This window comes from Narcine bancroftii, chromosome 3 (assembly GCF_036971445.1).
Source record: "Narcine bancroftii isolate sNarBan1 chromosome 3, sNarBan1.hap1, whole genome shotgun sequence".
In the NCBI taxonomy this organism is placed as follows: Eukaryota; Metazoa; Chordata; class Chondrichthyes; order Torpediniformes; family Narcinidae; genus Narcine; species Narcine bancroftii.
This window is the reverse complement of record NC_091471.1, coordinates 298,954,679-298,980,092: the sequence shown is the minus strand read 5'-3', so window position 1 is coordinate 298,980,092 and position 25,414 is coordinate 298,954,679. Positions and strand designations below refer to the sequence as shown.

Genomic DNA, 25,414 nt, shown 5'->3' with positions numbered 1-25,414 from the left:
GCTCCTCCGCAAACTCCTGAGGAAGTAGAGGCTTCCTTCATGATGCCATTGGTGTGTTGGTTCCAGGAAAGATCTTCCGAGATAGTGACTCCCAAGAACCTACATTTGCTCATCCTCTCAGACAATTCAATGTGAAAAAAGCCCTCAAATCTTTTCCCTCTCGTCTAGAAAAGTTATTTCCCAGAAAGAGCAGCCTGTGACTTCTTTCCACTTTCACCATGAGAATTATCAAGCAGAAATGTGAGTATTTTTACGAGGCCTTGTAGTTTTACTAAAATCACATCGTTTAGAAACAAGTACTTAATCACGACGAATATCAAAAATCCATACCTTAATGAGAGAAGTTTGCAGCTTGAGAATTCTTTGTTAATTTTACTGTTCCTAAACAGTTTGTTCAGCTGTAGGAAAGCAACAGTTGGAGTTTTAGATGAAATAAAAAACAAGCAATCATTTAATTATCTCAATTATTAAATTGTCAACTGACCTGAGCAACAATAAGACGAGAAGCAGAGTTGAACAATGAAGATTTGGGATTTTGTAAGAACTCTGTAGAAGCCAAGTCAGTTATATCGAAGGTCACATTAAAATCGAAGGGATTCATCACCTGAATTGGTGGTGGTGCTGTGCAGAAAAATGAGTAAAAATATTTATCAGATCATTAAAACATTGCGATGCAGAATTATTTTTTTCCTATAGACAGAAATTAGGATTACCATGGATGTTGGAAAGTCAGTAGAATGTTTGACTGCAATGGGACCAGATATGATACCAAGAGCAAAGACGATGTTGGTATTCAACAGTTTTGTCTATTGCATTTAATATTAGTTTCAGAACTAATATAAACAGGAACATGGAATTGTCTGTGTCCTGGTGCAGAAAAGGATGTGATTGATACTAAATAAGAGTCTTCAACATTTCTCCAAATTGGTATTGTAGCTCTAATCTCTGATCTTTGCTCCTTCTGGTTGCGATATGCATCAGCTTATCAGCATTCTATCTGTGTGTCTGACATGAGTTGGGGCAAGAAGAAGTCACATTCACTGACTTTCTGTTGAAAATAATAATGACGCATCAACTTGAAAGCTCACATTTTAAGTTCTCAGTTGGATTGGAGTGGGAAACAAGCATTGATACATGTTATGCAATCAGGAAACTAAATAAGCAGTACTAATTTTCTGCTGCGTGCTAATGTTCACAAACTCCCAGTTCTACCTGTTATGACCAATTGTGTGGGCCCGTAGTGTGCAGTGACGCTGAATATATTGTTGTCTATTGCTACTTGATGTTCTGGTGCAGAGGAGAATTTGATTAACGTTGTGCTATAATCTTGTACAAGTTTCAAATTAGTAACTGTAATTGCTGACAGGTAACATCTTGAGGTTTTCCTTGAGGCATTTTTTTATACTTCTCGAATGCCTCATCTGTTCCGTGTTGCTGTACACCTTCCAAACCAGATTTCCACTATCCCTCAAAAATCAAGGTTCCTTATGCCTGCTAATCTTGGTTTTAATCCTAACAGGAACATACAAACTCTTCCCTGTCAAAATTTCACCTTTGAACATTCTCCACCTCTTTACCTGAAAACAACTTATCCAAAGCTGTGCATTCTAGATCCTTTCTCATATCCTCAAAATTGGGCTCTCTTCAATTTAGAATCTCAGCCTGAGGCTCAGGCCAATCCTTCTCCATAATTTTTTGAAACTAATGGCATTATGATCACAGGACTCAAAATGTTCCCCTACACGTAATAGTACTTCTGATGCTTGTCCTGGCTTGTTCCCTGATGGAAGAACCATTAGAGCAGATTTCAGATTTATTGTCGAATACATACATGACATCACATAAAACCCTGAGATTTTATTTCTGTAGGTGAAGCAGAATTACCACCTACTGGTAGTGCAAAATAATTTGTACACAGCGTATACATGTGAATAAATAAAGCACCAGAAACTGCTCACAAATGTAAACAACCTGTCTGTGCAATAGAGAGAATTTTAAAAAATCAACAAAGTGCACAAGTAAGAGTCCCGAAGCAAGTCCCTGAGTGAGTTTGTTGTTGACAAGTCTGATGGTGGAAGGGTAGCAGCTGTTCCTGTACCTGATGATGTGAGTCTTGTGGCGCCTATATTTCTTTCCTGATGGCTGTAGTGAGAACAGAGCATGTGCTGTGTGGTGTGGATCTCTGTTGATTGCTGCTGCTCAGCAACAGCAGTGTTCCCTGTAGATGTTCTCGATAGTGGGAGGGTTTTACCTGTAATCTTCTGAGCTATGTCCACTACATTTTGGAGGGCTTTATACTCATGCTATCGGACTCCTGTACCAGACTGTGATGCAGCCAGTAGGCACTCTTTCCACCACACATCTGCAAAACTTTGCCAGGGTTTTTGCTGTCACACCAAACCACCCCAAACACCTGAGGAAGTAGAGGCACTTACAAACTTTCTTCACAATCCTATTAGTGTGTTGGGTCCGGGAAAGATCCTCCAATATAGTGACTCCACATATTCCCTTTCTTCACCCTCTTTATGTCTGATCCCCAAGTGATCACTGATTTGTATACCTGTGTCTTACCCTTCCTGAACTCATCAATTAGCTACTGTGTTTTCCTGACATTGAATAGAAGTTTGTTTTTGTTGCACTCTCTCCAGTTGGACCTCTCTATTTGTGTGTGTGTGTGTGTGTGTGTGTGTGTGTGTGTGTGTGTGTGTGTGTGTGTGTGTGTGTGTGTGTGTGTGTGTGTGTGTGTGTGTGTGTGTGTGTGAGAGAGAGAGAGAGTATAGTCTCCTGAACACATTTGACAAACATTTAGTCATCCATCCAGCCCTTTTACAGTATGAGTGTCCCAGTCAATATGTGTATCATTAAAACCACCTACTAACACAACATTGTTTCTTTTAGATGTCTGCTATCTCTCTAGAGATTTGCTCTTCCAATTCTTGACTATTGGGCAGTCTATAATACAAACCCCATGAGTGTGATCATACATTTCCCGTTCCTCAGATCCGTGACCCATATAGCCTCAGTAGATTAGCCCTCTGATCTCTCCTGCCTGAGAACTGGTGTCATATTTTCCCCGTTGAGCAATGCCATTCCTCTCTCATACATTCCCACCCACTCCGATCTATTGCAGCTAAAGCAGTGGAACCCCAGAACATTGAGCTGCCAGTCCTGCCCATCCTGCAACCAAGTTTCATGAATGGCCACAATGTCATAATTCTACAACCGATCAATGCTCTAACGTTGTCTGCCTTTCCTACAATACTCCTTGCATTGAAATAGGTGCACCTGAGAACATTACTACCACATATAACCCATTGACTTCTAATGGTGCAAGCAATTTCTACCTAATCATTTTCCTCCTCCATTGGCTCTGCTCTGACACCCTGCTTCCCATCCCCCTAGTTTAAACTCTCCGGAGCTGCACATGCAAACCTTTGCACAAGGTTATTGGTTCCCTTCCAATTCAATTTCAAATTGTCCTATCGGAACAGATCCCACCTTCCCTGGAAGAGATCCCAATGATCTAGAAACCTGAAGCCTTCCCTCCTACACCATGTATTTAGTCATGTGTGAAGCTACATTATCCTCCTAAATTCATTAGCTCATGGCACGGGTAACAATCCACAGAAGCTCTTATCTGACCCCCTAACTATGGAATTCCCTATCACAACAACTCGCTGCTTCTCCTCCCTTCCTTTCTTAGTCACAGAACCAGATTATGTGCCAGTGACCTGATTGCCATGGCTTGTCCCTGTTAGGTTGTCCCCCCACAACAGTGTCCAAAATATTACACTTGTTATTAAGGCTATCGGCCACAGAGTTCCCTGCATTAACTGCCTGGTACTTTTCCCTCTACAGACCACCAACCATCTACACTCCTCCTGCCACCGAGGTGTGAGAGTAACCCAGTAACTCCTGTCTACCACCCCTTCTGCCTCCCAAATGACCCACTCTTAATTCAACTCTATCTCCAATTTCTTAACTCTGCTTGTATGGATCTGCATCTGGACGTGCTTCTTGCAGGTGAATTCATCAGGGACAAAGAATATTTATAGTTACTAACTCCTAGTGAAAAGGGAAGTGATGGTGAAATATAGAAACAAATCTGTACTCACTGGTTGAAAGGGTGAATTCATGATAACCTGAAAAAATAAGGACAGTTTTCAGGTAGCAGGTAAATAAAGCAATGCAATTGAATGTTTTCATGAATTATTTTGCATTTGATCACAATTGTGGAATAAATAGAAAAAAATAGGGAATTCCTTTTGATGATACATACCATTGACATAGAGGCTGTTACTGTCTAGTGAATATGGTGGAAAGGTGGTGATGCCCTTGGTGTACTTTCTGAACTCATTGTACACCGTAACACTGTTAACCTCCAGAGGATCAGAGTCATTGCGGAAAGTGCAGTTTGCCAACACTCTGGTGCTTTGTTCATTTCCTGGGCTGTGGAATAGATGGAGAGATTATTAAGTAAATTTGGAAAGCTATCACTTAAGATTTCATACATTTCTTTATACTAATGGCCAATTTTGGGGCATAGATATCATCTATTTATTGCAGGTAATATGTTTGTTCATTTTAAATTAATTTTTAAAAATTTAATTTGAACCGTTAGTTTGAATAAGATGTGCCAAATATTCCATTAATCTTACTGTTGTTGTATTTCTGATAAATGAATTTGTCCTGATGGGTCATTTGCTAAGAATAAACTGAATACTTCAGTCCAAGGATGAACTACAAAATTGGGGGGGCATGTTGCATGGAAGAGAGTTAGAGGTGACTTTCAGGCACTGGAGACCATTCCCTTCAAATAATGCAGCAGGATTGTACAAGCACTCAAGGGTGCTACTTGGCTGAGAAGAGTGCAATATCTGTGACCCATGCAGAAATCCTGTGCAATTTGGAAGTACCTTGTTATGTTTGCATGATGCTCAGATGCGCCTGTGCACATCCGCTCTCCTGTATACAATTATTCAACTGGCAAAAAAAATAATTTGCAAGCTCCAGCATGGCATATGTGTTACACTCTACAAATAACCATATAACCATATAACCGTTTACAGCACGGAAACAGGCCATGTCGGCCCTTCAAGTCCGTACCGGTTCACTTGAACATCTCCACTAGCTCCTCCGCAAACTCCTGAGGAAGTAGAGGCTTCCTTCATGATGCCATTGGTGTGTTGGTTCCAGGAAAGATCTTCCGAGATAGTGACTCCCAAGAACCTACATTTGCTCATCCTCTCAGACAATTCAATGTGAAAAAAGCCCTCAAATCTTTTCCCTCTCGTCTGGAAAAGTTATTTCCCAGAAAGAGCAGCCTGTGACTTCTTTCCACTTTCACCATGAGAATTATCAAGCAGAAATGTGAGTATTTTTACGAGGCCTTGTAGTTTTACTAAAATCACATCGTTTAGAAACAAGTACTTAATCATGACGAATATCAAAAATCCATACCTTAATGAGAGAAGTTTGCAGCTTGAGAATTCTTTGTTAATTTTGCTGTTCCTAAACAGTTTGTTCAGCTGTAGGAAAGCAACAGTTGGAGTTTTAGATGAAATAAAAAACAAGCAATCATTTAATTATCTCAATAATTAAATTGTCAACTGACCTGAGCAACAATAAGACGAGAAGCAGAGTTGAACAATGTAGATTTGGGATTTTGTAAGAACTCTGTAGAAGCCAAGTCAGTTATATCGAAGGTCACATTAAAATCGAAGGGATTCATCACCTGAATTGGTGGTGGTGCTGTGCAGAAAAATGAGTAAAAATATTCATCTGATCATTAAAACAATCAGTTGCTGAATCATTTGTTTCTTAGAGACTGAAGATAGGTTTACCATGGATGTAAGAAGGGCAATGTTATAGATAGAGAATTTGGGTTAAAAAGGGTTTAAGTTAAAATGTGATGATTAGTCATAAAAGGGGGCTAACCACTAGAGTTTAGCTGGAAAATGTTACAACAGACTTGCAACAGATTTAACTACAGAGAGACATGCAGGAGCCAAAGATTGATAAAGAGTGAAAAACAGAATTTGGTGTGAGCAGAGGTCATGAATGATCGTAGTGTGCGTGACTAACAGTAATCAGGATGATTCTGCAAAAACTAACCAATTAAAGCAGTGTAGTGGAGATGCCGAAGGACAAGCAAATTGTATAAAAAACAACGCACTGTATGTATCGGGGCTTGACTTGGCAAGAAGCCGGTTGAGTCCAACTCTGCAGACTTGTGAATAAAGCTTGTCGTGTCACCGATCTTAAAGAGACTCATTTGTGAGAATTTGTGTTTCTGACAGGCAACATAATGTTTTATACTGTTGTTCTATCTTAAAGGGACCAGTTGTGAGGCAAAGAGCAGAGACAATGTTTGTATTCAACTGTTTTGATCATTTATAATTAGTTTCAGACTGGTCTAACCATGAACCTGGAATTGTCTGTGTCCTGGTGCCGAAAAAGATGGGATTGACACTGATTTAGTGTCTTGAATATTTCTCTAAATTGGTGTTTTAGATCTAATTTCTGTTGTTTTACCCTTCTGTTTCTAATATTCATCTGTCTATCAGCATTCTATCAGCGTGCCTGCCATGAGTTGGGGCCAGAAGTCGCATTCACTGAATTTCTGTTGAAGATAATAAATGATGCATCGTCTCGAAAGCTCTCATTTTAAGTTCTCAGTTGGGTTGTTATACTTGTTATGCAATCAAGAGAATAAATAATGTTCTGTTCCCTCCTAATTTTAACACACTTGCTCTTTTACCTGTTATGACCAACTGCGTATGTCCGAAGTGAGCAGTGGTGCTGAAAACATTGTTGACCTACTGGTGTTCTGGTGCAGAAGAGATTTTGATTAACGCTGTGTTGCAGTCTTGTACATTTTTTCAAAATGGTAGCTCTAAGAGCTAGGAGCTATCGTTTCTGTTTGAGATATGTACATGTCTATCATCAGGCCACTAATGTTTCTGATATTCAATGGACAGGGAGACAACACATACAGAATTTCTAACAGGATAAAAATAATGCCAAAGCTATAAATAGTACTTCTTATGTGCCAAATGGGGAGAACTTTGAAGCAGAAGGTGGCATTGGTTTGTGATTCTTCCTGTGTTGAATTAGCCAAGGCAGGAGATGTATGGATTTTCTGCACCATCCAAATTCTCATGATTTAGTAATTACTGGCCACTGTTAGTCCCTTTCACACAGCGAAAGCTTCAAAGTCACAAACCTGACATGTCACTGCAACATGAAATGTCGTCATCCTCTCACAGCATCAGGGGGCTGACACACAGCTTGAGACATTGGACCTCTATCACTCAGCTGACAATCTCTGTCAGAAAGCATTAGGCCAAGCATTTCAAGAGCCCACAATGGAATCATTTTTCCAAGCGTCACATTTGTTCTCATGGTTTTCACACATTGCCAGCTGTTAAATCGCAATGTGCAAATCACCCAAAGACATTGCAGGCAACGTCCTTGCATCAAAACATACATTCATCTCCCTTTCAACTTGCAGAGGCAGGACAGTCGTAAGCAGTGTAACATGTCACAAACACAAATAGAAGGGTGACTGCAGTACCATTCTGGGGGAAGTAATAATGGTCACTATTTTATGGTCGATAAAGACATGGCTGGCAAGATGTGGTGCTGAAAGCATTGCTGTCATTGTGAGGACCACAATCACCTTGTCTTTCTATTGTTAACTCACTTGACATCAATGCACCAGGACCAAGGAGTGTGCATTTTACCACTTTACTGAGTATTTAATACAAGATATTTATACTTATTTTCTCCTGTTAAAAAAGGAAGAGGTAGGGAAATATAAAAACAAATCTGTACTCACTGGTTGAAAGCATGGATTCATGGTAATCTGGAAAAAAGGATAGTCTTCATGTAACATGTGAAATATTTTTAAAGAAAGAATTAAAATTGAAAGTTTCATTTTTTTTTGCATTTGGATACTTTTGTGTAATAAAGCAGAATAGACAATTCTTTTTGGTGATATATACCGTTCACGTAGAGGCTGTTACTGTCCAGTGAATATGGTGGAAAGATGGTGATGCCATTGGTGTACTTTCTGAACTCATTGTACACTGTAACACTGTTAACCTCCTGAGGATCAGAATCATTGCGGAAAGAACAATTTGCATACACTCTGGTACTTTGTACATTTACTGAGCTGTGGAATAGATGGAGAGACAATTCATGCAAATGTATCATATATGATTTCATACAATTTTCTGCATTGAATTAAAATGTTGGGACTTAGATATCATCCATATTATCAATTTATTACAGGTAATATCAATTTCTATTGCTTGAAATAGTTCAAAGCATTAGTTTGAATTAGATTTGTCATATAAGACCATGCCTTCTCATGTTCTTCTGTTTCTGAGAAATTAATTTGATCAGAGAATCGGATACAAATTTCAGGCTTTGTTATTGATGGAGCAGGGGCCTGTTCCTCTCAAGTAATCTTGTGGCTGGATTTACAAGAACACAAGGGCAGCATTTGCCTGAGTAGAGTGCTACAGGACCATAACATTTTATCTGGGAACATTGGGACCAGACACCTGCCATGGTTCAGAATTTTCCAGATTTCAGAATCATTTAAAAATGGCCGGCCCTTTGAACCTGATCGAGTTGTGCTGCCGTCTCTTCCTCTCTCCCCATTCGAGTCGCACTGCTGTCTCTCCCACACCCCCCCTCCTCGCTCGCTTACCTGCCCATCATGCTGCCATCTCTCGCCACCCCCCACCTGCCCGCTTGCCTGAGATGCACTGCCATCTCTCTCACTCTCTTTCTCTCTCCCTCTCTCCTCCCTATTCCCATCCCCCCCCCCAGCCCCACCATTCTATCAGCGCCATGGAAACGGCCTTCTTCTCGGTTCCCTGTGCTGGCACTGATACAGTGGTTTTAGCTGTGTGCGGGATTATGGGTAGTGACAACAGCCGCCATTGATCCCGCATTGATCCACTGCTGAGCTGTGTGAAAGTGCCATGATGCTGGAATGGCATCAGTATAGGTGATTTGGAGGTGCTTATAAAGTAGCGGACAGACACGGAATATTCATCGTAAGTTGAGCGAGGGTCATGGTCCATGGGTAGTGTACTTATAAAGTAACGATACCACCGAATACCAGTACAGAATGTGACAGGATACACGGGAGTTAAGCGAGGGGCGTATTTGGTCCCAAACATGATTTTGATGACCAGATGTCAGCAACTGAAAAGGAGCCAGTTTTTGGACTTTGCCGGTATTCAGAATCCCAGTTAAAAGGTTAGGCACTTGTGTATCTTTGTTCACAGGATGTCCTGTGAAATCCAGAAACACTACTGATGTCTGCTTACATCTTCAGTATGTGGCAGGTGCACATCTACTCTCCTGCACAAAATTAAGCATTTGGCAAATAAGGATTTTGCAAGCCTCATAATGGACTTTGTGCTACACTCTGCAAATGTACAATTTTGTTTTGGGAATCAACTTTCTCAGAATTAACATCCTAAATAAACTTTAACATTTACAATGCAATTATCATGGGGAAATGGGAAAGCATTAGCTTTGTCAAGCCTTTTATGTAAGTTAAGCGCACTGTTGAACTGAGTACTTATCTGACGACAGCCTATGAACATTGAGTACATTGAATTCCACTACACAGCTTCTCTTTCTCCTCCGGCCCCACCTTAACTAGATTTTCCATTTCCTACTTTCTTTCTCTCTTCACCCAGCCTAGACTCGTCCCACAGTCTTCCTGTGGTCCTTTCCCACCTTCCCCCCCACCACCACACCCCCAAATATCATCTTCCACCCACACTAAACCACCCTCTTCCCTCTACCCCCTCTTGTTCGGACCTCTCTCATGATCCCCCTCACCTTGATGAAGGGCTCAAGCCCGAAACGTTCATGATGTATCTTTACCTTTGCTATTTAAAGGCACTGTTTGACCTGCTGTGTTTCTCCAGGATTATTAGCAAGATCCCTTACCTGAACGAGATAACCTTGCAGCTTGAGAACGTTTCTTTGATGTTACCATTGTTATAGATTTGACTGAGCTGTGGAAAAATAACCGTTAGTGTTTTGGATGAAATAAACTACAAGTAATCATTAAATTCCCTCGATCATTAAATTGTCAACTGACCTGGGCAACAATAAGACTTGAAGCAGATTTGAACAACGAAGAATTTGAATTCTGTAAATCCACTGTTGAGGCCAAGTTAGTTAGAACGAAGGTCACGTTAAATTCAAAAGGATTCACTGGGGAGATTGGAGATGTGGTCTGGATTGGAGATGCTGTTGAGAAAAATTACTAAAAGTGTTAACCTGACAGATAAAGATTCCTGTTGCTGAATCATTTGTATCCTGTGGTCAGAGGGTAGGTTAACCATTAGTGTGATGACAACTGAATATTTATTGCTCTTGATCCACCTTACTGGAAGCAAATTTGATGCAAAGAGCAGAGATAGTTGGAATTCAACAATTTTGTCCACTGCATTTATTATTGGATTTGCGATTGGTCTAACGAGGAGCATGGAATTGTCTGTATCCGGACTCTGAGAAGGATGCGATTGAGAACTAGTTGCAGTCTTGAACATTTCTCCAAATTGCTTTGTAGCACTTATTTCTGTTTTTTGGCCCTTTTGATTGAGATATGCATCAGTCTATCAGCATTCCTAGAGCGTGCCTGACATGAGGATAATTATCGTGCTTGAATTGAAAACCACACATTTTAAGTTTTCAGTGGATTGAACTGGGAAACAAGCAATGCCACTTGTTGTGCAATTCAACATAGTAAACGGAGAGTACAAATTTTCTACTGCTTCCTAATATTCACAATATCACTGTTCAAACAAAATGACCCACTCTTATTTCCCGTTGGGGAAAAGAACACAAGTCCCAGACACAGCACAAAACAAGCTTGAATGACCAGTTTACAGGCACTCCTTGCACTTTAGTTTGGCATTTAACACCATGATACCCACAAAACAGCGATTGACGTCCTGCTTTGCGGAAACTGCCAAAATGTTTAGCCTGGAAGTCAGCCTGAAGAAAACTGAGGTCCTCCATCAGCCAGCTCCCCACCATGACTACCAGCCCCCCCACATCTCCATCGGGCACACAAAACTCAAAACGGTCAACCAGTTTACCTATCTCGGCTGCACCATTTCATCAGATGCAAGGATCGACAACGAGATAGACAACAGACTCGCCAAGGCAAATAGCGCCTTTGGAAGACTACACAAAAGAGTCTGGAAAAACAACCAACTGAAAAACCTCACAAAGATAAGCGTATACAGAGCTGTTGTCATACCCACACTCCTGTTCGGCTCCGAATCATGGGTCCTCTACCGGCATCACCTACGGCTCCTAGAACGCTTCCACCAGCGTTGTCTCCGCTCCATCCTCAACATCCATTGGAGCGCTTACACCCCTAACGTCGAAGTACTCGAGATGGCAGAGGTCGACAGCATCGAGTCCACGCTGCTGAAGATCCAGCTGCGCTGGATGGGTCACGTCTCCAGAATGGAGGACCATCGCCTTCCCAAGATCGTGTTATATGGCGAGCTCTCCACTGGCCACCGTGACAGAGGTGCACCAAAGAAAAGGTACAAGGACTGCCTAAATAAATCTCTTGGTGCCTGCCACATTGACCACCGCCAGTGGGCGGATAACGCCTCAAACCGTGCATCTTGGCGCCTCACAGTTTGGCGGGCAGCAACCTCCTTTGAAGAAGACCGCAGAGCCCACCTCACTGACAAAAGGCAAAGGAGGAAAAACCCAACACCCAACCCCAACCAACCAATTTTCCCTTGCAACCGCTGCAATCGTGTCTGCCTGTCCCGCATCGGACTTGTCAGCCACAAACGAGCCTGCAGCTGACGTGGACTTTTTACCCCCGCCATAAATCTTCGTCCGCGAAGCCAAGCCAAAGAAGACCCACAAAACTGATCACAAACTCCAAGACCTGGGTCTCAGCATCCCACTGTGTAACTGGATCATGGATCCTCACCTCCAGACTACAATTAGTGAGGACTGATAAGTACAGCTCCACTGATACTGGAGCACCACAGGGCTGCTTTGTTATCCCCCTGCTCTTCTCACTTTACACCTATGGCTGTGTGGCTTGGTATGACGATAACACCAGCTACAAATTAGCTGACATCTGAACAATGAATTATTGTTGCAACGCACCTGTTCTTAGATTTCACACATAATAGCCAGCTATTCAAGCAAATCAAGCATCTCACTCAAATGCATTACATGCAACAAACACGCATTTGTGTCTCTCTCTGCCTCACAGGAGAAGTTGCTGGTCCTCTTCACACAGGTCAAGCTTCAAAGGCACAGCCATACCTCTTAAGTTTTGTGCTCTCATGTCATTCCAACTTTGAGTAAATCATCAAATGTCGTCACCCACTCAGAGCATCACTGGGCTGACACACTGCTCAAGACATTGGACATTCATCAGTCATCTGGCAATCTCTGTCAGAAGCCCTGGGGGAAGCATTTCAAGAGCCCACAACCCAATCACTGTTGCCCATTTATTCTAATAGTTTGGATAAATTGCCAGCTGTTAAATCACAGCAAGCAAATCACCCAAAGTCCTGGCAGGAAATGCAGCCATTATGCATCGTTCATTACCTTTGCATTTTGCAGAGCAAGAAGGCCCTTAAGCAGTGGAGCATAGCACAAAGTCAGATGGAGGGAGTGGCTGCCGTATTGCACCATTCTGGGACGGTGATAATGGTCACTGTTTTATGATCCAGGAAGGAATGTATGGCCAGCAATGGTGCTGCAAACATTGTTGGCAAAGGGTAGGGTCACATCACATTGTCTTTCTATTGTTAGACATTTGACATCAAACATCATGACCAAGGAGAGTCTGTATTTGATCATATTTACAGAGCATTTAATGCAGGATATTTCAAGTGATCACCTACTGATAAACAGGGAAGATGTAGTGAAATATAGAAACAAAGCAGTACTCACTGGTTGAGAGTGTGGATTCGTGGTAACCTGAAACAATAAAGGATAGTCTTCATGTAACAGGTGGAATATCGTTAAGGAAAGGAATAAAATTGTGAGTTTCATTAATTTTTTTGCCTTTGTTGCTATAAATCAGAAAATCCTTTTGGTGATAAATACCGTTCACATAGAGGCTGTTACTGTCCAGTGAATATGGTGGAAAGGTGGTGATGCCGTTGGTGTTCTCTCTAAACGCATTGTACACTGTAACACTGTTAACCTGCTGAGGATCAGAGTCAATGCTGAAAGTGCAGTTTGCATACACTCTGGTGCTTTGTGCATTTCCTGAGCTGTGGAATAGACGGAGAGACCATTCAAGTAAGAAGCAAAATGCATGACTTATGATATTTCTGGATAGATTTTGAAATGTTAGGGCATAAATATCAACCATGTTAGCAATTTATTGCCGATAATATCAATTGCCGTTGCCTGAAATATTGATTTATTGCTTTGAATTACTTTTGCCAAATAAGTCCATGCCTTCTAGTGCTGTCGTGTTTCTGAGGAATTAACTTGTTCGGAAAAGTTATTTGCTCAGAAAAAAAGTACATTTGCACAAGAATGAGGTACGATATTGGGAATGTACATTACATGCCACAGAATTGGATGTAAATTTCAGGCATGATTATCTATGGCCAGGAGCCAGTTGCTCTCAAGTAATGGTGTAGCAGGAATTACAAGCTCTCAAGGGCAGCACTTGCCTGAGCAGAGCATGATATCTTGGGAACATTCAGATATTCAGTGGAATATGGAATTGCAGAGCTGACGTTAACTTAATGCCTTGGGATGTGGCAGTGCACGTCCACTCTCGTGCAAACTATTATACATTGGTGTAAGAGGAATTTGCATGCATCAGCATGGACTTTGTGTAACACTTGGCAAATGTACAATTTTGCTTTGGAATTTAATTTTTACAGAATTACATCTTAATTAACCTTGCACTTTTACAATGCAATTATCATGGGGAAATGGGAAAGCATTAGCTTTGTCAAGCCTTTTATGTAAGTAAAGCGCACCGTTGAACTGAGTACTTATCCGACGACAGCCTATGAACATTGAGTACATTGAATTCCACTACACAGCTTCCCTTTCTCCTCCGGCCCCACCTTAACTAGATTTTCCAGTTCCTACTTCCTTTCTCTCTCTACCTAGCTTATACTCCTCCTGCCATCTTCCTGTGGTCCTTCACCCCCCCCACCTCACCCACCCACCACACCCCCAAATATCATCTCCCAAACTACCCTTCCCTCTTCCTCCTTTTGTTCGGACATCTTTCATGTTCCCCCTCACCTGAAACGTTGATGATGTATCTTTACATTTGCTACTTAAAACCACTGTTTGCCCTGCTGAGTTTCTCCAGGATTATTAGCAAGATCCCTTACCTGAACGAGATAACCTTGCAGCTTGAGAACGTTTCTTTGATGTTACTGTTTTTATAGATTTGGCTGAGCTGTGGAAAAATAACTGTTAGTGTTTTGGATGAAATAAACTACAAGTAATCATTAAATTCCCTCGATTATTAAATTGTCAACTGACCTGGGCAACAATAAGACTTGAAGCAGATTTGAACAACAAAGAATTTGAATTCTGTAAATCCACTGTTGAGGCCAAGTTAGTTAGAACGAAGGTCACGTTAAATTCAAAAGGATTCACTGGGGAGATTGGAGATGTGGTCTGGATTGGAGATGCTGTTGAGAAAAATTACTAAAAGTGTTAACCTGACAGATAAAGATTCCTGTTGCTGAATCATTTGTATCCTGTGGTCAGAGGGTAGGTTAACCATTAGTGTGATGACAACTGAATATTTATTGCTCTTGTTCCACATTATTGGAAGCAAATTTGATGCAAAGAGCAGAGATAGTGTTGGAATTCAACAATTTTGTCCACTGCATTTATTATTGGATTTGCGATTGGTCTAACGAGGAGCATGGAATTGTCTGTATCCGGACTCTGAGAAGGATGCGATTGAGAACTAGTTGCAGTCTTGAACATTTCTCCAAATTGCTTTGTAGCACTTATTTCTGTTTTTTGGCCCTTTTGATTGAGATATGCATCAGTCTATCAGCATTCCTAGAGCGTGCCTGACATGAGGATAATTATCCTGCTTGAATTGAAAACCACACATTTTAAGTTTTCAGTGGATTGAACTGGGAAACAAGCAATGCCACTTGTTGTGCAATTCAACCTAGTAAACGGAGATTACAAATTTTCTACTGCTTCCTAATATTCACAATATCACTGTTCAAACAAAATGACCCACTCTTATTTCCCGTTGGGGAAAAGAACACAAGTCCCAGACACAGCACAATACAAGCTTGAATGACCAGTTTCCAGACACTCCTTGCACTTTAGTTTGGCATTTAACACCATGATACCCACAAAACTGATCACAAACTCCAAGACCTGGGTCTCAACATCCCACTGTGTAATGTTGGAATCTAGGGGTTAAAACAGTATGAAATAAATGATAAATTAATAAGTGTATATTTACTGCATGGAATCTAGGGGTTAAAACAGTAAGAAATAAATGATTAATTAATAAGTGTATATTTACTGCATGGTTCAGGGAAAGAGGAATGTGGCTAAGTGGCTGTCACAGCATGGAGCAAAGTTGGCTGAACAAAATTGGCTGCTCCCAAGATACAGGGAGAGGATATGCATAAAACGATTTAGGAGGAATGCTCAACTGAAGGAGGTGGGAAGTAGCACAGGAGACACAGGCCAGATCAGAACAAAGAATGGCCCACAAGAATCAAAGGGAATGGAAAACCAGTCTAGGAGGAAGATTAAGGCAGGAGGAGGTGTTAAAGAGAACAGCAGAAATTGGCAGGACAAGAACAGAATGGTGATTAGAGATATCTGGGGATGAAGTAATTTCTGATCAACACAACGGGATAGTCTGGCCAGGAGGATTAACATGGGAGTGCTACACCCCAGATATCTGCAAAACAGGAGATGACTTGTGATAACCCTTATGCAAAAAGATCTAGCAAAGGAAGACAACTTTTGTTCTGTATGATAAGGTTGACCTATATAAACTGAACCAACTGGACAATAGGGGTCAGTCTCGGGGAGTAGCTCACTGGCAGGTGACCTATGAACTAACAGACTGACCCAGAGCTCTGTTAAGTTTTATTCTTGTGCTGTGTAATAAATTGACTGTTGAACCGAATACCTTCTCCTATCACTTCATTCAAAGAACGCGCTGGACTCAGACTACACATAGACTAAAATTAAGAGTAAGTTAAAGCCAGAGTCCAACAATTTGGTGACCCCGACGTGATGAAGATGGAGAAGTGACGGAAGAAAAAGATACGAAACACCGGTCGATTGTGGTGTGGTGATAACAACAAGTGACCATCCTACAAAGGGAGGTAAGCAGACGCCTGTTTTAACGAAGTTCTGCTATTGGCAAAGATAAATTGTGTGTTGTCACTACTCTGCAAAAGCCCTCGTTAAAGCCAAAAAATAAAACAAAAAGGGGGTTGGAGTCCCCCTAGTAGAACGGGGTTGGAGTCCCCTGTAGTAAAAGGGGGTTGGAGTCCCCCTAGTAGAACGGGGTTGGAGTCCCCTGTAGTAGAAGGAGGTTGGAATCCCTCTACGGAGGTTGAGGTCCCTCGAAGAAAAGGAGGTTGGAATCCCTCTACGGAGGTTGAGGTCCCTCGAAGAAAAGGAGGTTGGAATCCCTCTACGGAGGTTGAGGTCCCTCGAAGAAAAGGAGGTTGGAATCCCTCTACGGAGGTTGAGGTCCCTCGAAGAAAAGGAGGTTGGAATCCCTCTACGGAGGTTGAGGTCCCTCTAGGAAAAGGTTGGAATCCCTCTAAGGAGGTTGAGGTCCGGTTGGAATCCCTCTAAGGAGGTTGAGGTCCCTCTAGGAAAAGGAGGTTGGAATCCCTCTACGGAGGTTGAGGTCCCTCTAGGAAAAGGAGGTTGGAATCCCTCTACGGAGGTTGAGGTCCCTCTAGGAAAAGGTTGGAATCCCTCTAAGGAGGTTGAGGTCCGGTTGGAATCCCTCTAAGGAGGTTGAGGTCCATCTAGTAGAACGGGGTTGGAGCCCCTTGTAGCAATCTCGAGAGGTAGATTTAGACACTTGGCCAAGTAGTATAAGGTGTATTGTGTTATAGTTATTTGTTTCTATAGTGTGTAATAAGTATTTGTTTAAGAATCGTGTACCATAGTAGTGTATAATAAGTATTTGTTTAAGAATCGTGTACCATAGTAGTGTATAATAAGTATTTGTTTAAGAATCGTGTACCATAATAGTAATAAGTATCTGTATAAGGTGTTCGGCATTTAACTGTTTTTTCATGCACGCTGGTATTGTTGCTGTGTATATCACTGTATTACTCACGATGTTTTAAGTACTTCTGAAAAAGGGGTAGCAGAGGTTACAGATTGTACTGTTTTACAGGGTAGAGAGGGCATAGAGGCAAGGTATTTAGAATACGGATCAGGGAAACACAGTGGGGATAGGCAGTCACACAGTGAGGCACCTGTGTACACAGACTAACCGCAAAACAAACAATGTACATTTCACACAAAGGGGGAAACTAACAAGCTAACCGCAAAACAAACAGACACTTCACACAACCATGAGACACATAATCCCCCAGCTGGCTCTCTCTCTGATCATCCCTGAAGGGGAACACCTGTTTTCAGGGAGCTGCTGGTCATCTAGTGGTTATACAACGTGGGAAGGGACGAAGTAGATTGCAGGGTGTCAGAATCACGAAGTCTAAAGGGTTAAAGATCAGAACGGAGATGGAAGGAGTAAATAGGGATGTAGGGCAAGAGCTCGGGGGAGACAGAGGGGTTCCCCTATCTGTAAACCGACAGTGGGAGAAAACAAGGGATCAATTACTGGGAGGATTACCGAAGGGAGAGGAGGTACAGGCTATGGCACGATACGAACAGATATGGAGAGAGCTGCAGAATCAGGGGAAGGTGCCACGAGGGTTTGAAAAAATCCGACTGGTACGGTACTTAGGAGAAGCAGAGAGGGAAGCAGCCAAGGAGGTGCAGGAACATGAGGCAAAAGGACAAGGATCTGATGTGTAAAGTGGCTGGTTCAGCCAGTTGAAGGGGGAGTGTGCATGTCCCTTTAAGTGCACTGTGGCACTTGAAATTGAGGCTTCAGGCTCTTGTCTTGCAGTTAGAGGTATGGAGCCCTATCAACACATTTAATACATTTCTTCTACATATTCAGCAGTCAAGGTCCGTGAGTTTAAAGATCACCCACCTCTGGAGAATAAAGATACCTCTGGGGATTCCTATGGGGATTCCTATAAGTTTAATCATTCATTTCTCTGGTGCATTTTCCTCCGGAGTGAAATTAATGCCTCAGCACAATTTCTCTGTATTGCCGCTGTTATTTAATTCATGATAATTTTCCCCCATTCATCAGGTTTATATTTAAATCCGGTAGTGCGGAAGTTACATTGTAAATAATCACGGAGGTAAACCCTGCGCAACTGGATTCAGCTTAATGGAGAAATAAACCTGCGAACGGGTCTATGGTGCTGTGTGAGTACTGCAATAGGTGGAATATGATTTAAATTGGTGGCATAGTTCAGAACAATTGGGTGCATAAGAATAATAATATCATTAAGAACTCACAGATCTTGTACCAGATGCTATTCAGTACATCTTGACTTAAGGACTGGAGAAATTGGCATGTTAGAATGAGAGTGGCAGGGCACCAATATTTCTTGATTCAATAATGACTCCACAAGCTCCAGGATTCATGCAGCAGAACTTTTAAGTGGAATATTATAGAAACTAGCCTGTACTTAAATTATTGTGTGTGCAATCTTCATAAGAACATCTTTTAACTTTTTTTGGTGCCTGTTTTACAGACTGTTTTAAATAAGGCCAGCTCCTGTGAGCTGTGGCACAAGGCATTTTACTTAAGGCAGAACTAAAGGTTGAATATGTTTCAAGTTCTCTTGCAGGGGCTCTTGTGCTGCAATGTCTGTTATGTACTCAATCTAACAAATTGGAGGGTTGTGCCCCATACAGACAAGCAGCTCCAACTGCATTTTAATAAGGTCTAACATATTCAAAACCCATGCAAATATGGTTTGTGTTTCATTTTACAATTTTTACACTAACACAAAGGAAAGTCAGATTGTTACAAAGTGCCGTAATTTAACATTTTTTTCGTTTCTTTAATGGTTTATTCAGTTATTGTTGTATTTTACTTGTCTTTTGATTATTCAGTTATTGTTGTATTTTATTGCAGTTTTCCTCAGTTATTGTTGCATTTTACTTGTCTTTTGATTATTCAGTTATTGTTGTATTTTATTGCAGTTTTCAATGAGCTTGACATTTATTGTGCTTTATTCAGTTCTTATTGTATTTTAATGCTGTTTTTAATGAGCTTTACATGTATGGTTCATTGTTGTTTACTAATTTCTTTGGAATATTGTTCGTTAATGTTTTAAGCCCCCCTGGAATAGGGGCAGCAGAGGTTACAATTCAGCTCCTTTAGAATGTAGACAGGGCATAGATTTAATGTATAGTCATAATGGGATATAAGGGATCCCAATACGGACCAGGGGAATTAAACAGCTTTAGTGGAGTACATCTAATTTGTATCTTAGCCTACACAGGTATTAAAGACAGGAGTTTTGAAGCGATAGCACAAAGGACATGGTGGGACAAAGACAGACAGAATGGTAGTCAGGATTGTACATGTAACAGAGAGAGAGAGAGTTAATACATATGCTAATGTACACAGACAGGCTGCAACTCACAAGTTCAATGATACATATGCTAATGTTAGCAGACAAGCTGCAACACACAGTTAAATCACAGTCCAGTCCCCTTTCCCCCGGTGTCATGCAGTCCCTGACCTTTTCCATAAAGGAGGATGAGGAGATCTCGACTTTTTTGAGTCAGTGTAGGGAGAGTTGGACTGATAAGGCAGGAGTACACCCAGCCACAGATCCCTTGCAGACTACACTCTTTAGGGCTGCAGTAACGAGTGGACTGCCAGCTGTAGTTAGGGAGGCATTAGAGAATAACCCTGATATTCCTGGCTGCTCGAGTGAGCAATGGGAAAAACATTTGACCCATCACATGAAACGTTACAGGGCTAAGCAAAAGGAGGACAAACATACTATGGAGTCGGCACAAGTGCAACTCCTTAAGCTTCAATTGGCAGAGGCTAGGCAAAAGGCAAACGAGGTAAAAAAGATTTCCTCAAAGGGTGCAAACCAGATGATTCAGCAGCCAACGCAGCCACCACAAGGGAATAATATGAGTTGGCACCCGGCCCCATATTGGGCACCGGGTCCCACCTATGTGGCCAGAATGGGAGGTCCAATGGGGGAATTCCGAGTAAGAGGGAGAGTTTGGAGTGCTCCACGAAGGCAGCCAGCCGTATGTTTTGGATGCGGTCAGCCAGGACACTTGAAGAGAGACTGTCCCCTAGTTTGGGAGCCTCGGGACCCGGGGGCAAGGGGCTATGGACCACCACAACAGGAGCATTGGGTCCAGTCCCAGAGATCGTCAGTGCCACCCCCGGTACATCAGGCACCCCATGCGGCTTTAGCTCCAAAGAGACAATTCCCTTTGCTGACAGAGGAGGAGCAATATTGCCCACAGTGACGGAGCCCGAGCACCCATGAGCAGGCTAGGTTGGCAGACCCTTTCCTGCAGATTAAAGTTATGGACATGAAAGTATCCTTTTTAGTGGATACGGGAGCCAGGTTTTCAACACTCACTGGCGCTGAGTTTCAAGATAAAACATCATCCTCTAGCGTCCAGCTGATAGGGTTCTCGGGTACACCAGAAAATCTGCCGTTTTCTACACCACTAGTCACTTCTGTGGCAGGACAGACTTTTACACATCAGTACATTTTGTCAGCCAGGTGCCCTACCAATCTTTTGGGCAGAGACTTGTTGTTCAAGTGCGGAGCATCCATCCTTTGTGGACCCAGCGGAATAGAGGTCACCTTTCCAAATGGATATTCTATGAACTGTTCATTAACTACACTGCATTCCAGTTCTCAGATGTTGTTGGCGGCAGCTGGAGGATCCGTGTCTGAGGGACAATGGGCTGACATTTACTGGGGGCTGCTGCAACCTGAGGACCCACAGAAGGGAGGGCTGCTAAAGCTTTATAATCAATGGAAGCCGTGGATCCAGACGTTACACCCGTATACCCCTCCCTCGGACCCTCCCCATATGACCCTCTTTTACGATAGGGATGGGGATGAAATGTATCAGCATGCCTTTTATGAAGAGGTAGAGGGCAGGCAATGGGAAATTAATTCGGACTACATAGTGATAGGAAAGTAGGGAGTGGCCGCTGCGGTGGCACTGACATCTGAGCAGCTGGAATGGTATGAGATGGCAGGTGAGGCCATTCCTCATGTCACCCTTGCAATTGGCACTACTCATCAGGCAAAAGATTTGGGACCGATGTGTCGGAACTTGAAGTCCCTAAGGGACTGGTCTGACACCCAAATACCGACAGTGCAGTTCTCCTCATCTGGTCAGGCATACAGAATTTTGTCTCCGACACATGATCAAGTCCTCCTTGAGCATAGACAGATTGAACGATTTCATGGTAGGGAGAAGATGGATCACCCCGACTCAGCCCTATGCTAGACTCTCTCCCTGAGAACCTGTGGTCAGTGGGATCAGCAGATGTGGGTTTTTGTCAGCAGGTTGATCCCATGACCTTCGAACTATCAGATTACACCCCTATTTGGCAGATGCAATACTACATCATCCAAAACCAAAGACAGTTAAAGAGATGCTTTCGTTTTTGGGTTTGTCAGGTTATAGTAGGCAGTTTATCCCATCGTATGGTGAGTTGACACATCCACTGCGAACTTTGGTGAATGAGCAGGGGATGAGAAATCTGGGAGCTACACTGGATTGGACTGCACAGGCTGAGATGAGTTTTATTCTATTGAAGCAAGCTCTTACAACAGCTATAGATTTGGCGATTCCAAATTATAACTACCTTTCTTTTTGGATGTTTCTGAAAAAGCACACACAATTGTTGGTGTTCTTTTTCAGAAAAAAGGGGGTGGAAGATGTGTGCTGATGTATGTGAGTATCACACTAGACCCAACGGAAGACAGACACCCACCATGTACGAGACATGCAGCGGGAGTAGCAAAGATTTTACAAAAGGTGGCACACATAGTAATGGGACATGGCCTGACAGTATTAACAACACATAGTATTGTAGCATTTGTGAGCTCCACAGCATTTACAATGACTTCGTTAAGGCAGACGAGACTAGAAAAGATCCTGAATGCTCCAAATGTTACGTTTACCCATGAAGGCATTAACATGGCAGAAAATAGTGGAGAGGATGAACCAAACAATAAAAGGTAAGATCGGGAAAGTACAGGCACGGACCAAACTAAATTGGGTGGATGCGTTGCCTCTGGCATTAATGTCAATAAGGAGTTCGGTAAGTTCTGTGACAGGATTCACTCCATATGAACTACGAACGGGGCACCAGTTCCCGGGACCGGGAGCCAGAAGTCAGACTACGAAGAATGGGGTAAGTTCAATGGGATGCAAGCTGTATTATGATAAACTAACGGCTCTGGTGTCAGATTTTTCACAACAGGTCACAAGTCCCAACAGAGAAGGGGAAACACCGATACCTTCAGTCGCGGAGTGGATTCTGCTAAAGGTCATCAAGAGAAAGTGGTCGGAGCCCAGGTGGACAGGACCCTACCGAGGGGTGGAGAGGACGTCCCACGCGGTTCGACTACAAGGAAAAGGCGAGACGTGGTATCATTGGAGTCAGTGTGCAGCAACGGACCCACCGACACGGACACTGGAACAGATTCGAACGGAGGTGACTGAGAACCTGTGAAGCAACCACGGACTAAGAACACTTAAAGTCCTTTTTTTAAAGAGACTATTGGACTACAGTGACTGTGTATCAGTGGTTGACGGCATAATCAAGTTATTGGCATCAAAACAACGAAAGAAGCTGGGATGAATACTATGTGGGGACTATGGGTACTGGTATTCCGAGCCCTTGAAGGGGCTGGGGTAGAAAACCACTGTACAAAGTGTGTGCACTCGGCCTGGGGGTCGCACAACGAAAAAGAACAGTACTTTACTGATTGGACTAACTTTCCTGAACACTGTGTGGGGACTCACACAGGACGTAAGTGTGTGCATAATGGACAAGTGTATGATGTTAAATTCAATAAGGGCTCTTTACTATCTAATAAATTAACTGGTGATTGGTCTCATTTTCATGAGACCAAAAGGGGGACTGTTGGAATCTAGGGGTTAAAACAGTATGAAATAAATGATAAATTAATAAGTGTATATTTACTGCATGGAATCTAGGGGTTAAAACAGTAAGAAATAAATGATTAATTAATAAGTGTATATTTACTGCATGGTTCAGGGAAAGAGGAATGTGGCTAAGTGGCTGTCACAGCATGGAGCAAAGTTGGCTGAACAAAATTGGCTGCTCCCAAGATACAGGGAGAGGATATGCATAAAACGATTTAGGAGGAATGCTCAACTGAAGGAGGTGGGAAGTAGCACAGGAGACACAGGCCAGATCAGAACAAAGAATGGCCCACAAGAATCAAAGGGAATGGAAAACCAGTCTAGGAGGAAGATTAAGGCAGGAGGAGGTGTTAAAGAGAACAGCAGAAATTGGCAGGACAAGAACAGAATGGTGATTAGAGATATCTGGGGATGAAGTAATTTCTGATCAACACAACGGGATAGTCTGGCCAGGAGGATTAACATGGGAGTGCTACACCCCAGATATCTGCAAAACAGGAGATGACTTGTGATATTGGATTTTGGATGAGATGTTAAACCAGGGTCTGTCTGTTGGACGTCAGGAGCCCCATGACACTTTTTAGTTGAGGAATACATACAATTAATGTACTGCCTAACATTTATCGCACAACTAACGACACTTACTCGTACTTACTTCATGGGAGTTGTTAATACTGTCAGGCCATGTCCCATTACTATGTGTGCCACCTTTTGTAAAATCTTTGCTACTCCCGCTGCATGTCTCGTACATGGTGGGTGTCTGTCTTCCGTTGGGTCTAGTGTGATACTCACATACATCAGCACACATCTTCCAGTCAATTTATTACACAGCACAAGAATAAAACTTAACAGAGCTCTGGGTCAGTCTGTTAGTTCATAGGTCACCTGCCAGTGAGCTACTCCCCGAGACTGACCCCTATTGTCCAGTTGGTTCAGTTTATATAGGTCAACCTTATCATACAGAACAAAAGTTGTCTTCCTTTGCTAGATCTTTTTGCATAAGGGTTATCACAAGTCATCTCCTGTTTTGCAGATATCTGGGGTGTAGCACTCCCATGTTAATCCTCCTGGCCAGACTATCCCGTTGTGTTGATCAGAAATTACTTCATCCCCAGATATCTCTAATCACCATTCTGTTCTTGTCCTGCCAATTTCTGCTGTTCTCTTTAACACCTCCTCCTGCCTTAATCTTCCTCCTAGACTGGTTTTCCATTCCCTTTGATTCTTGTGGGCCATTCTTTGTTCTGATCTGGCCTGTGTCTCCTGTGCTACTTCCCACCTCCTTCAGTTGAGCATTCCTCCTAAATCGTTTTATGCATATCCTCTCCCTGTATCTTGGGAGCAGCCAATTTTGTTCAGCCAACTTTGCTCCATGCTGTGACAGCCACTTAGCCACATTCCTCTTTCCCTGAACCATGCAGTAAATATACACTTATTAATTAATCATTTATTTCTTACTGTTTTAACCCCTAGATTCCATGCAGTAAATATACACTTATTAATTTATCATTTATTTCATACTGTTTTAACCCCTAGATTCCAACAGTAACTGGATCATGGATCCTCACCTCCAGACTACAATCAGTGAGGACTGATAAGTACAGCTCCCCTGATACTGGACCACCACAGGGCTGCTTTGTTATCCCCCTGCTCTTCTCACTTTACACCTACGGCTATGTGGCTTGGTATGACAATAACCGAATTATAACAGAAAATCTAGCTGACATTTAAACAATGAATTATTGTTGCAACGCACCTGTTCTTAGATTTCACACATAATAGCCAGCTAATCAAGCAAATCAAGCATCTCACTCAAATGCATTACATGCAACAAACACGCATTTGTGTCTCTCTCTGTCTCACAGGAGAAGTTGCTGGTCCTCTTCACACAAGGCAAGCTTCAAAGGCACAGCCATACCTCTTAAGTTTTGTGCTCTCATGTCATTCCAACTTTGAGTAAATAATCAAATGTCATCACCCACTCAGAGCATCACTGGGCTGACACACTGCTCAAGACATTGGACATTCATCAGTCACCTGACAATCTCTGTCAGAAGCCCTGGGGGAAGCATTTCAAGAGCGCACAATCAAATCACTGTTCCCCATT

The 25,414-nt window shown here is 42.4% G+C and overlaps 1 protein-coding gene across 1 annotated transcript in view; it reads right to left on the bottom strand.

Moving 5' to 3' along the window:
* The window catches only part of LOC138756851 (mucin-16-like), a 69,261-nt gene that overhangs the window by 26,108 nt on the left and 17,739 nt on the right, over window positions 1-25,414 (bottom strand). Inside the window, exons 21-34 of the mRNA XM_069923243.1 lie at window positions 14,557-14,708; window positions 14,403-14,470; window positions 13,141-13,310; window positions 12,985-13,011; window positions 10,136-10,287; window positions 9,982-10,049; window positions 8,007-8,176; window positions 7,841-7,867; window positions 5,615-5,751; window positions 5,461-5,528; window positions 4,280-4,449; window positions 4,116-4,142; window positions 485-621; window positions 331-398 (exon numbers count right to left, since the gene is read on the bottom strand). Of these exons, the coding sequence (XP_069779344.1) occupies window positions 331-398; window positions 485-621; window positions 4,116-4,142; window positions 4,280-4,449; window positions 5,461-5,528; window positions 5,615-5,751; window positions 7,841-7,867; window positions 8,007-8,176; window positions 9,982-10,049; window positions 10,136-10,287; window positions 12,985-13,011; window positions 13,141-13,310; window positions 14,403-14,470; window positions 14,557-14,708 (1,441 nt within the window). The remainder of the gene's footprint in view (window positions 1-330; window positions 399-484; window positions 622-4,115; window positions 4,143-4,279; window positions 4,450-5,460; window positions 5,529-5,614; window positions 5,752-7,840; window positions 7,868-8,006; window positions 8,177-9,981; window positions 10,050-10,135; window positions 10,288-12,984; window positions 13,012-13,140; window positions 13,311-14,402; window positions 14,471-14,556; window positions 14,709-25,414) is intronic.